We start from the raw sequence: 13,702 nt of genomic DNA, 5'->3' as shown, positions 1-13,702 counted from the left end.
TGCCATCCTCGTACCAAACCTGGAAACAGCTCAACAGAAGCTGCACTTCAAGGGTCCTCGTGGGTCCCTTCCAACTCAGGACATTCTGGCATTCCATGAAATCCACTCAGCAGGTTCAGAAGCTATAAGACAAGACAGAGGGATGAAAACCACCTTGCTGTTATCACTACATAGAATAAAGCACACCTCAGGCTGAATCACTGCCTGACAGATCTGATGTAGAAATGTTTGCAAACAGAGGGTGGGGCTTCAATAGGGTTTGTCTGCAGCTGTTAGGCACTGAATCAGTGAATGTGTGATGTGCTAAGCATTCCTAAATTATTGGGTAAAGGAGATGGCTGGCGAGGTGACATTTGCTAATGATACTAGGTTAATTAATATTAAAAATATTTAATATTTTAAATGTCAATATTTAAATGTTAATAAATATTAGATTTTAATATTAATAAATAAATAGTAAAATTGTTCTTTTTAATGCTTTAATGTTAATATTTCTAAAATCATGGGAATACCTATAAAACAAACTAGAATTAGCATTACAGCACTGCCCGTGTTCATGGTCAGATGCCAGGCAGGAAAGGAATAGAGCTCTTGCTCCTTGCTTCCATCACCAGAAGGCAACACAGATGATGAAAGAAAGATCTGCAGCCTCATCTTTACAAAAGGGATTACTGAAGTATGACATAGTTAATTTATATTGAACAATAGATATCCTCGCTGTCTCTCAAAACACCAGAACCAGGATGCATCAAAAGGTCAGGTAGGAGAGTTCCAAAATAGAATATAAATCCTTTACCTATTAAACACTCCAATGCCACAGTTTCCCATGAGTTCAAGCAACCAGCTGAAGAAACTCACAGCCACCACAAGCAAATAAATACCCAAGCAGTGGCTCTGGAAGCTGCAGTGACCTGAGGCTACCCTGGGGTAAAGCTTTGCTGTGTGCCAGCCCATCCATGCACCTTTCCAGAGCCAGAGGGATGGAGCCAGGCCATTGAGCTGGGTGAGCCCCTGGTATCACCCACATCAGCCTGGGCTTGGCCAAGAGGCCTTGAATTCCCTGGGAGGAAACTGGTGTCTGCCTGGGATCAAGAACAATGGGGCTGCTGAAAGCCAGCCAGGAGTCCCAGCTCTGCTCTCACACTGCACCATCAGCTTATTTGGGGAGCCAAACCAGCCCTGACTGTCTTCACTCTCACCTGTCCCACCACAGACCAGTACAACCTGATCTGTTGCTGAGCTATGGGTAAATGCATAGAGATGTTCCAAAAAGGTGGGGTCACCATCTGAGAGCAGAAAGTGCTTTTTGTGCTCCTGCACTGGGAGTCCTGTGTGGTCACACCTTAAAGGTCAGACACACACTGGCCAGCAATGCCAGATGGAGAGCTACTTGGGAAGGGCTCTGGGGGACTGACTCTTCTTGCAACACTGCACAAAACCCATTTCTTCACAACCCCAGGGCTGGCAGCAGAACCCAGTGTCCTTGGCATTGAGAGATGCACTCTGAGAGTGGCCACAGCTCTCACCAAAACCAGCAGCACGAGGCTCTCACTAAATGCACCTATTTTGAACAAAACCATCCTGGGTTCTGTTTAGGTGCCACCAGGACTCCTGACCCTTTAGTGGGCACTCAGGAGACACTGGGGCTCAGAGAGGTGGCCCAGCCCATCTGTCAGGAAGGTCAAACATCTCCTGCTAGACAAGAGACTCACCAGGACCCTGTTCCAGAGGTCTGAAATCACCCCCAAAGCAGCCCCTGTGAGTTATAAGGCAATGAGGAGATGCTTCAGGCTGCTCCTAGAGCAGACCAGGAGGTCAGGATGATCCATGGAGCCTGTGGCATCAGAGCCAGGAGCACCAGCAGGGCTATGGTGCTGGAATCTGCCTGGGAAGAGCAGGGCCAGCTCCAGGCAGAGGCACTGGAGCAGCTGGGGGAGCTGAGGAAGCAAAGCTGCCCGAGGATGTCACAGGCAGAGCTGAGAGGTGTGAGGGGCTATTTCCTGCAGGAATCACAGACCTGTGCTCAGAGCCCACCCACCTCCTTCGAGCTGGTGTGGCAGAGCCATTCCTGCACCAACCACCATCAAAAGGAATCTGCATGGGGCTGCCCCTCCAGCCTTCCCTCCTCTTCTGGGAGGTTTGGCCACCAGAAGCAGAGGCAGCCCCAGTCCCACGCTGGGTGTGTGGTGGGGTGCACAGTGCAGGGAATGCTGTGCAACAGGAGCACAGGAATGCTGCTGAGCTCCCCCCACAACCCTCACTTCACTTCTGGCTGCTTGCAGCACAACCTCAAACCTCTGCAAACATCCACAGGCCAGAGCAGGGTCAGAGCCAGCCACAAAGGGCTCCAAACAAACAGAGCCAGCCCCAGCAGAGCCAGCCCAGGCCCTCGGGGTAGCACTGCTGCCTCACCACACCTTCAGCCAAGCTGGAAAAGGATTAAACTCATTTGTTTCACAGACTGTCTCCAGCTCAAAACACCTCATTACAGGAATTTTTGCAACACATTAACTTATTCATCTCCATCATGACTGTATCCTGCCAAATGCTGTAGGATGAGAGGTCCTGCCCTCCACAGGGACTCAGGCTCATATCCTTGTCTCCACCCTATCTTTGTGCCAGGTAAAGTTTACATCTGTCCTTCCACACTTCTCTCTCCAGAATGCCCCTGGCTGGCTGGACAGCTGTGGCTAAAGCTGATGCTTTGCTAACTGGAAATTTGTTTTCCACAGCAAGCACAGAACCTCTGAGCCAGCCTGGAGCGAGGTTTGCTCTGCAGGCCAGACAGCCAAAGTGATGGAGGGATATTCAGAGCCCAGGACAGGCCCAGGTGGACAGAGAAAGGAGGATGTCCATGTGCTGGGCCTTCCTGGGACTGGCAGGAGAGTGTCCCACTCCAGCACAGTTGTCCAGGAATATCTCAGTCCAGAGGACATTTGGGAACTACAGTGATTATCTCTACATGCAGCCTTCACACTCAATCCCCACGAGAGGCAAAGAAAGGAGCACACAGAAGGTGGGAGACGAGTCCTCTCCCAGCCTGGCAGCTCCCTACCAGGGTTGACTTCGGTGCCAGAGGGCTCAGGCAGGGAGGCCAGCAGCAGCATGCAGAAGATCATGGTAGCAACTGGAGGTGCTGCACAGGGTCAGACGAGTCCTTCAAAGGCAGCAGCTGCCATCTACATCTCTGAAAGACAAAGCAAAGAGAGAGGATGAGTCCTCCAGAGACAGGACTGCTCTGTGTCATTGCCTCGTGACAGGCTGGGCAATCTTCCCTGCCTTCAAGAGCGTCTTTGACCTCAGCCCTGCTCTGCTCATCACCAGATCAGAGGCTTAGAGAGGAACCAATGATCACTCGACTGTCTACACCACCCCTAAAGCTACCAGTGCAATCCAACTTCCAGGCCCTCAGCTGCCATGAGTCCTGGGTGGATGGATGTACCCTTTTAACTGCAATTAAACAAGTCCAATGCAAAGTAATTTCTCCCTCATCAATACTTCCCTTCCCTTTCTAAATTAACAAATAGTGAAACTACAGTTACAAATTAACCTGGGCAGTCCAACCAGGCTCCCCAAGCAGGCTTTATCCACCTAAACCTTGGCACCAAGTAGCCAAGCAGGCACCTTGGAACTTGCCACACAACTTTAAGATAGAGGTCCACAGCAGGGTGAAAATAAATCTCTCCCTGCATGGCCACACTGCTGCCAAAAGTGCATGTGCACTCACACAGGTGAGAACACTCATTTCCTGTTTGGAAACAAGGAAAAGAGCAAAGGCCTAAACACTGGAAGTTTAATTGGAAAGCCATGATAACACCTAAAGGAACAGGTCAGATCAGCAGTTATGTGAATTCTTTGTGCCCACATTCACTACAAAGAGACTTGGGAGGCTCCCATCCTGGAGGATAATTCTACAGAAGGCAGGTTAGAGGCTCTGTTTCATAATGGAATGCCAGGAGAAAAGAAAACAGAACAAATCAATAAATGTAAAGTTGCCAGGACGCTAAAGTGTTTGCTCAAGAATCCTAGGAGTTTTAGTAAAAAGGCAACACTGAATGTTGGGATTTGTTAGTGAAGGAGGAGAGGCTATAAAAGGACCCACCATTGTGCCAGTGCATGCATGCAGGAGCATCAGATGCCATTAGCTCAGAGCCTGGTAACAAAAGGCTCTCTTTTTCCACCCAGCATAATTAAACTGTACAGTCACAGCCCTGAGCTGCCATGGATACCCAAGGAACACAGCTCCTTAAATCCAAAGGTAAAACCTTTGGCTTGGGAAATCCCCCAGCTGCAGATCGCTGGACACCCAGAAGCTAAATCAGGGTTAGAATCACTGGAGCTTGCCCTGTTTTTATTCTCTTTCCTAAGGATATGCTACTGGCCATTGTCCCTGCTGGATTCCATCAGAAAAGATGGCTCTGAGCCTGAAAAACAACTGAGGGCCTTCTTGGGAAGGGAGCCAAACACGCAGGCAGGAGGGGGAGCTAATGCTGGGTGGCTGTGCCTTGCTGTGCCCAGCCAGGCAACCAAAAAACACCTTAAAATCACCAGGTCCCTGCTGCTTCAGCCACCTCCTGGCTCCCTACACAAGCACCCTGGCCAGGGCTGGGAAGGGGCTGTGATCCCGTGGCATCCCCTGTGGTGAGCCTGCAAAAAGCAAAGCACAAGCCCAGATCTCAGCAGGAGGGTCTGGTGAGCACAGAAGAGGTTCTGACCAAGCACTCTGCAGCTGTTTGTGCATCTCAGGTCATCCTTTCCTCCTGGAATGGAAGGGTTGCTGCTGAAAACACATGGATTCCCACCATCCCAGGGCAGACTGCAACTCCCACAGAGAAGAGACTTTGTGCACTGAATTGAAGGGAGACTTTGTAAAGAAGTTCTGGGGCAGAAGACAGACTTGGTGAGTGTCAATTTATGCAGGTGATTTGCTAAGGTGTCCTGGGAGCTCCCAAAGCAGGACCTGCAAAGGGAACTACAGAGAATTCAGAATGGGGGAGACAGTCCTGCCACAGGACCTGGGAAAGGGACCTGTCACCAACACCAAGGCTTTAACTTGAGCCACCTTCCTGCAGCAGAGACCTGTCTGGTGGTGCTGTGGCCATGACCCAGATAGCTGCACCACAGGGGTGAAGTCTGGGATAGATCCTTCCCATGGGTGCCGAAGCTGGACCAGACATTTGTTGGATTAAGCTTTTTTTGACCCAGAGATGGAGCAACTGAGAGGTGTTTTAAAAACTTTTATTCTTATTTTTAGTCTCATGTGAAGGGTGAGACAATACAGATGTTATAATTCACACCATCACAATCAGAATTTAACTATTTCATAATTATAATATAAGCATTTCTTAACCTATCAGTTTTAATCACACTATGTTATAAACACCTTAAAACCAATCAACTAAAATCACCCCCCACTACATCTTTCTATTTCTCTAAAGTATCTAGTCATAGTTACAAAACCACTCTTTAAACTTGTTTCTAGCTCCATTTCTCTCTCAACAGTGTCTGTTTTATTCTATAGTATTACTAAGTTAATATTTCTTATCTCAAAGTCTACATACAAATACATACTATGTAAACTTTCTATCAAGTTCTAAGAATTTTCTACAAATTCATTTCCCACAGCCACTGAGCAGAGCTTGTTGAGGGGGCCCTGGAAGGAGAACAGCAGCCTGGAGACATGTCCCAGGTGACTGCTGAGCTGCATGTTTAAAAGCTCCCCACAAGGAGCCCTCCAATGGCCAATGACATTGCACACAGACTGCACACCCTCATCCTCCTCCAGAGCCTGGCAAACTGTGTGAGCTTCACAACTCAGGCTGGTTCCACCAAAACGCACAGGGATTTCTCTCTAACTTGTCCAGGAATAAGGGGAAAGCACTGAAATAGGGACTGTGGTTAGGTTGAGGGCCCAAGCCTCACTGCTGGAAGGAGAAAGAAATGAGAGCAGCCCCTGACATCAGCAAGTGTTCAGTGCCTGTTTCCCATCTGGTCCAAAACCCAGCAAAGAAGGATGAAGAGCAGGGCATCATCCACCCTCTGCCATCAGCACATCTGCACATCAGCACTCAGAGCCCAGCTGGGATGGCTGCAGGCACTGTGAGGGGCTCACCTTGAGACTTTACATGAGGACTTTCCTTTGACAAGAGTAGTTGTGCTGTGCCCCAGTCCTCTCAAAATGACAGCAGCCACCAATGTCACAGCAACTGAATAAATGCACCACAAGCAGCACCACTGTCTCACCTGAACAAGCACCATAAGTGCCCATTTGTTTTATGACACCTTTTGTACTGCCACAGAGGCAGTCACATCACTGAACCACCTGAACGGGGTGATAAGGATGTAAAATATCAAGAAGAAAGAAGGAATGAAGTGTGGGACAAGGGAAGTCACACAAAAAATGTTCAAGCACCATTTCAGCTCCTGCCACTGAGCCAGCAACCAGCACTGGAGAAAAGGTACAAACTGGGGGGCACAGACAGGTGTAGTGTCACTCTGAGAACCAAGGGCTTCTCAGGACTTGATGGGCACATGGACCTCTGCAGGGCCACAAAAATAGCATGGCTTGGGGGAACTGCAAGCCAGAATTAGAAGATGGCCATACAGGCCAGTCTGGCCTCCAGGAGAGGAAAGGAAAGCTCCAGAGCTGACCTAGAGCTCACCTGCCAGCAGCTCTATGCCCACAAAAGCTGGCTTTGAATTGGGCCCTTGCCTAAAGAGTATCCAAGACAAGCTGGATGAATCCTCTCTGGATGTGTCTGCACTGCTGACAGAAGGAAAGGCTGCTCTGGACTAGTCCTGTCTCCCCCAGTTTGGTACCATGAATTCTCACCTTTGTATGTGGCACAGGTGAACTATTTCCAGCAGTGCAGCCCTGCACAGGCACCTCAGCAGCTGGTTCAGGTTCTGCTGGGTTTGTTTTTCCCACCACATTTGGTTCCCAGTGCTGGCTCACTGAAGTGCCTGTCAGTGAGTCCTGGGAGAGGTGATGTACAGAGGGAGCAAACTAATGCCATTTCTCAGCTCTCTCCACAGCAGCTGCAGCTGTAAGCAGGGTCAGCAAGAATTGTTTAAATCCTCCAGAGGGTGAAACATTCTGAAGGAGGTTCAGCCCCACTCAGGAGCTCCAGCTGCAGAAATCACTGCTTGAAGAGCTACTGATATTGATTGGTGCAGAGTCTCAATCTCATCCAGGAGTAGACTGGATTCCCAAGTTACACACTTCCCAGAGCTAGGACACGCTGGAATTACTACTAAATACAACCCTCTGTACAGACTGCTTGGGAATCATCTTACTAAGGACTTTTTCTGTGTAAATGGCTCCATACTTTTCTTTCAGCTGCATTAGTCCTTTGCTGTACTCATGCCTATCTTCCCACCCTGCCCACACATACACACCAAGTGCCAGAACTACAGCACAAACCTGAAACCAGTAAAAACAGGATTAGCAATATCCTCTGAGAGGCAAGAAAGTGTTAAACTCTGTTCCCAGGCCTGACTGGATCAAGTTGCTAATTGCTAACAGCTGGCTGCAGGAGAATAAAATCCTGTTACAATCATTGGGAGAGTGGAAAAAAAAAATCTACTTGTTGAAAAACTCAACAAGAAATGCAAAAGAGGGCACTTTTCCCCAATAAACGCAGCAGATACCATGCCTGAAAAGCCAGTCCATGCCTCCACAGAGGAGCAGCTGGCTGTGACCCAGAGCACAGCAAAGGCTCAGTGAGCACAGGAGGGAGCTGTTCTTCAGTGATGTGCATGAGGAAGGTGGGACTTGGAGCTCCTCCAGGCCCTGTTCTCCCTCCAGAGATCCATTACAGAGGTCTGGCATGTTTGCAAGCCTCTCTAGATCCCAACTGAAACAGGCATTTGTTTTAACTGGTTCCTTTGCAGATCATTACCCCAGAGTGGGACCTGAGGGTTTGCTGCAGGAATCCCATTCCAGATGCCCAGAGCCACGCCAAGAAACTCCACAGGACACAGAGTGTATCACACAGAGCTCTGTGTACAACAGGAGGGGCTATCCTAAATCAAAGCATCCTCAGAAGAGGTCCAGGAACAATCAGGAGGAGTGCATGGCATCTCCTAGCATTCCTAAAGGAATTCAACGGGGAAGAAGCAAAAATAATAATTGGGGCAATATCTGATGCTTGAAGAAATAAGAGGCTGGGAAGTGTGATTTCCATTTTTCTGGCTCCAAAACAATGGTAGAGCATTTCTCTTTGCCTCAGAGTTAATCTGAGAGACCTCAGCCCAGCAGCTTTCCCCTAGAGAATATGCAGCTCTGGTTTGGACCAAACAGAATTTGGTGATGAAAACGCTTAGTAGAAAGAATTCTGATCACTTTTTAAAATGTTCTGCTTAGTTTACAATTCAAATACTGGCACAAGACTGAATAAACAGAGCAGGGCTGCTGGCCAGAGAACATGGCCACCCACTCCAGCAGAACTGCTGGAGGGTGAAGGATGGCCCAAGGCACGCTGCTTGTGCCAGAGCCCTGTGAAAATAAGGCAACAAATCTCCCCCCAGGTGAGCTCAGAGTGTGGTGTCTCTCTCCCTGGATTCAATCAACCAGGCAGCAGTGGAGAAGTCTCTGTGTGACATGTGGATGACACCAGGACAAACCAAGTGCCAACAGTGACACCAAAATTCATCGTGTCAGAGTAACTGGGGAGCTGGGCAGGGCCAGCAAGATCCTGGCATGAAGTGCAAGGCTGCAAGAGGAGATTTGGGATCTAGGCATCAACAGAGGTGGTCAGAAAGAGGAAAAACCCATTGCAATGTTGGGAACACGGTGGGGGACATTGGGCAGAAACAGTGACACCTCTAAGTGATGTCCAGAGAAGCAACAAGGATGGACAGATAAAAGCAAACAGATTTTAGGTGAAAGGGTTGGGTTAATAAAGAGACATGTGAGAAGTAACTGAGAGGAACAGGGAAATTGAGACAGGAATAGGCTCCAGCATCATCTTAGAGATGGCATTGGGAGACCTGTCACAAGAGACACGAATGTGGGACAAAAAGGACAGCATTTAGGAGTGGCACTTGGGGTGGGGACAGGGACACCACAGAGCTGAGTCTGAGGCAGTGGCAGAAGAATGGGAACACCAAGGTCTGGGTGTACTTTGTGGTCACCCTCTTGAGAGATGGGGGATAGGCCTGCCCTGAGGCTGAGAAGGGTTTGAGCCTTGTTTTCCATGTTCTAGCCAAACATCTTAATGGGGTTATGAAGAAAGTGACACCTCACTCCTGCTAGATTTCAGGAGAAAAACAGCATTGCAGTCACCCACACCACAGCATGTAACACAGGACTCAAACATGAGGCAGTGCCTCACCTACAGCCCAGAGAGATGCTGGTGTTCCTGCACAAGACCAGTAAATCCTCCAGCTTCTTCCCACTGCCTGTCAGCCAGTCCTACAGGAGTGGGCTGTTCTCAGTTTGTGAAACTGCCCAGAGCGCTTCTGTCACAAAACCAGACTTGAGGATAAATGAACATGCATTAAATGTAATTTAATCCATCCAAGTAACAAGGCCAAAATTAGAAACCATTAGAAAGGTAAAGCCAAAGATAAAGAAATGCAAATTCACTGCACCACAAGGTGGGTTTTAGCTCAGCTAAACAAAAACCAAAGCCTCCCCCTCAATCCAGGGCACAGGAACTCTGTGCTCACCTCAACCATGGAACCTGGAAGCTCTTCCCATGACCCAGCCAGACCTGCCAGGGCCCAGCTCAGGACACAGCCATTCCCCAGGAGCCCCCACCCAGCAGCAGGGGCAGGGGAGCCTCCAGCACACCCTCCAAAATACACATCCCCTCAACTGCAGAGGCTCCAGTTCCCAACTTTGCAGGACAGAAGTGGCAGGAAAACAAAATTGTGCACAAACCAGCAGCTCCAAGTACCTCCCTTCTCCCTGCCCAAGCAGCAGTGTCCCTTACTGTCCTTTTCCAGAGCTTTCTTCCTACCCTGACAAGCCCAAAGAACATTTAGCACACTGACATTTTCACTGTTCCTAAACACTAGCACCTCTCTACAGCTTTTCTATCTTTTTCTTTAACAATCCTTAAAATACATCAACTAAAAGTCAGCAATAGATCTCTCAAGACCTGCAATCTTCCACTGCAAAGTTTCACATAGCAACCATCCCCATGACATGTTAACCACAGAGATGACAGATGGGGTATTAAGAGCACTCAATCTAAACCACCTTCCTCCCTCCCTGTTCTCAGGGGGCTCCACCATAACCTTTTACTTAACCATGCTCTAACTCGCACTCAGAAGGAGATCAGGTTGCTGAGTCGCAGAATTATTTGGGCTGGAGGAGATTCCCAGGAGAGCATCTAATCCCAGCTCCTACTCCAAGCAGGGTTAGCACCAATTTCAGAGCAGCCAGCACAGGGCTTTGTCCAAATGTGTCTTAAAAGCCCCCAAGGATGGAGGCTTCCCCCACCTCTCTGGACAACCTCTCCCACTGCTCAACTGCCTGAAGAAGGAAAACTTTATCTCTCTTTATCCCAGCTCCTGTTATCTCATCTGACAATCACTGTCAATCCTCCTTGATAACCTGTTCTTGGATATTCCAGAGCCTCCTTTTGTCCCAGCTGACTCACTCAGCCTGCTCAGAGAACCAAGATTCAGTATTAATTTGCTTAATATTTTCTCCCAAGCTTCTCCTCAGTGAGACAGAGCCTCCCTCCAGGCAGTGAGACAGCTCTAGTCAGATTTTGCCGTGACTCCCACTGGCTTGTTCACAGGGAAACTAGGGAATAGCTGAGTTTGTCCCACACTGATGTCAGAGCCCAGCTCCTCAGCCCTCTGCTTACAGAGTGCAAGGATCACATTCCCACTGCTGACTATTTTTGAGGGGTATCAGGTGGCACTTTCTAAATCAACTCGTTGAACACAGTGCTGACCAGCAACAGGGAGACTGAGATCTGCCACCCTGGCACAGGGCAAGGGCAGGGCTGGGGATAAGGATCAGAGCCCCCACAACTGCCCAGGCAGGTGTTTCTCAGCTCAGAGCCCACCAGCAGTGCTGAGGCAAGCAGGAAAGCATGAAGGATATGGCAGGGATCAATCCCTGCCCAGCAGATCCAGCACAGTCCTGCTCCCAAAGCAAAGCCTCTTCTCTCTCCCTCCTGGGAGCAGCAGCCTTTGGTTGACAGCAGGATTGCATCCCTCAGGATCCAGGTATATGATGCCAATGCAGCTACTCTTGGCAACCAGTGCAAGAATCTCATTAAACTCACAATTTGATGTGGTTTTTGGGTTTGTGTTTTTTTTTTTTTTTTTGGACATGATCTGCTTTCCATCAGAGCACAACAATTGCTGAGCATGCTCCTTCTTTAACGTGACAGAGGTTGGTCTCCACTGCCTGCTGGTTACCTGCTCCCTTCTCCATCTTAAAACACTGCTACAACATTTATGCTTTCCCAAACTTCTGGAACTCCTTTGGTCTTCCCAGATTTATTACAAATTGGCAGCCAAAATTCAGAAAACTGCTTTACCAATTTGTTTTAAACAAACAGGTTCCAATGTTGCTCAAGTTTCAAAATACTCTGAAATGTTATCTTGGGTTTAACACCCTCCCTGCTTACCAGTGCAATGGGAGGTATTCCAAGAGAATATCATCCAGGTTCTCCACAAAAATAGGAAAGAAATGTTTTACTTCTCTGCACTGTTATCAGCAATCAGTTGGGTTTAACCTTTCCTAACGATATAAGCACCGCTGATGAAATTTATTTTGTTTTATAGATATTAAAATATTTCTCACTGCCCCATGATATATTTGCTGTGCTTTTTCAGTCATCTTTAACTTTCCTTATCAACTGCCTACCTTCAAAAATACCGACTTTACAGTAACAGGTCCTTATCTACAACCTTTTGTTTTGCAAATTGCTCATAGTTGAGCCTATTTAAAAACTAAAACATAATTACTGGGGGAAGCTCTTTGAAAAAGCAGAAGAGAAGCAAACCCTTGCATAGAGCTGCACTTAGTAGCTGAGAACTGCTGATTTTTGCAAGGGTGAAAGTCAAATTCTGAGACAGTTCAGTGAAAATCAAACCAAAAACAGGATTTTGGAACATCTATTAATTGAGCTGCCCATCTAGTCTCCCTCAAACCACCATAAATGCTGATTATCAAAAGCTATATTTTATGAGTTTTGCAATTTCTCTTCATACTTGTAAAAACAAAACTCAGAGCACCTGTAGCTGGCAAACAGCCCCTGCCCTTCACTTGAGGAGCACTATGGGCTCTGCTCCAGTGGCTCCAAAAAAATGTTAATAAAAATGAAGAGCCATGCCCTAAAGCCACAGGAAGGTACCAGAAGCTTTTCCAGTATCAGAAAGAAGCATAACTTATCATCCTTCACTGCATTCCACGGACTGCAGTAACTCCAAATGCCAAAATGCAGTGAGTGGGAAGTGTTCCAGCCCTCCCACAGCACCCCAGGAGCCAGAGGGGACAATTCTGGCTGTGACCTCAGTGGGTACCATTTCTCCAGAGGTTGAGCACAACCTCCAGCCAAGGCAGCCCTGTCTGGGTACACACAGCTGTTGCATTTGGCTTCAGCAAACTTTGTTTACGACCCAAAGTGGTTTTAAAGTTTAATTTATGAAGTGCCTGGCAGAGATGGGAGCAGTGAGTGGCAACACTCACACATCACCTGAAACACAGCACCAAGCCTGGAGACTCTAGGGAGGATTTCCAGGCAGCTCCAACCATGTTGCACTGGGATTCCTATTTACTGGTACAGCTCTGCAAGATAAAATTTAACTTCCCATGTACAGAGATGATGGTACCATTAATTAAACATGCCAGCAAAATATCTACCATGACTAGAGACAGCTCAGAAAAGGTCTTTGCTTACCACAATTTCAAGCAATCAAAGCAAATGTTCTGCTTATAAACAAAGGAAAAGCCAAGAACACAGAAAAAATCTCGAGCAGAATTTCACAGCGTGGGCAAGGCAGAATGACCAATTCTGATTAAATTTGCTCGAGACAACAAAAAACAGAAGCCCACAGAGACGTAATAAGATTTAGCAATTACGCATGAGGCAGGTAGCAGTAGGAAAATCATGGTATGGTTTGAGGCAAAGGCAAGAGAAACAGCAGAGATGAGAAGGGAAAAAGAAACATGTAAAACAATGATGCCTAAACCAAAAAAAAGGACCCCATTTACCTCTTTTCCATATTGAAAATGAACTGAAATTAAAAAACAACAAATTAAAATGGAGGAAATGAAATTCCACAGCATACCATGTGCATTGAGCCTGTGGGACATATTGCCACAGAGCAATGTGGGAGTAATTCAATAAAATATTGGAAGTAGATCTCCATAATAAGAACATCTGCAATTCCATTAACAGAGTGAAAGCACACTGAAGACAAATTTTCCTCTAGCCAGGCATAAGCAAAGCAGTAAGTAATGTGAGCAGAGGGTTATCTCCTGCACGGGCAGGTTACTCCACAGCTGGCTGCACTCAGGCTCTGGGGCTTTCCTGGGCTGTGATAAGATGGGTGCCTGAGTAGGTGGGCTGTGATCCCAGCCAGTTTGGCAAGTTCTGTCTCTGTGGATAGAGATCACATTTCAGTTTTCAGCAGCTTATTGTGCAGCTTCTCAAAAAGAGAAACAACACTATCCACCTTTTTTTTTTTTTTAAGAGATTATCCTCTGTGACACAAAAAGAGCAGATGA

At 47.6% G+C, this 13,702-nt stretch overlaps 1 protein-coding gene across 5 annotated transcripts in view; it reads right to left on the bottom strand.

The window, feature by feature from the left end:
* The window catches only part of LOC110482829 (discoidin domain-containing receptor 2), a 59,747-nt gene that overhangs the window by 29,601 nt on the left and 16,444 nt on the right, over positions 1-13,702 (bottom strand). For 4 of the 5 annotated variants that reach the window (XM_077787835.2, XM_077787836.2, XM_085593791.1 and 1 more), the window contains exon 2: positions 3,056-3,187. In XM_077787835.2, the coding sequence (XP_077643961.1) occupies positions 3,056-3,119 (64 nt within the window). In that variant the 5' untranslated portion in view covers positions 3,120-3,187. Of the gene's footprint in view, positions 1-3,055; positions 3,188-13,475; positions 13,575-13,702 lie in introns of all 5 variants that reach the window. The other variant, XM_085593790.1, reaches the window with a different exon arrangement.

Source organism: Lonchura striata, chromosome 17 (genome assembly GCF_050655825.1).
Source record: "Lonchura striata isolate lonStrDom1 chromosome 17, ASM5065582v1, whole genome shotgun sequence".
In the NCBI taxonomy this organism is placed as follows: Eukaryota; Metazoa; Chordata; class Aves; order Passeriformes; family Estrildidae; genus Lonchura; species Lonchura striata.
The sequence above is the reverse complement of the archived record's forward strand: the minus strand, read 5'-3'. Positions and strand labels throughout refer to the sequence as shown.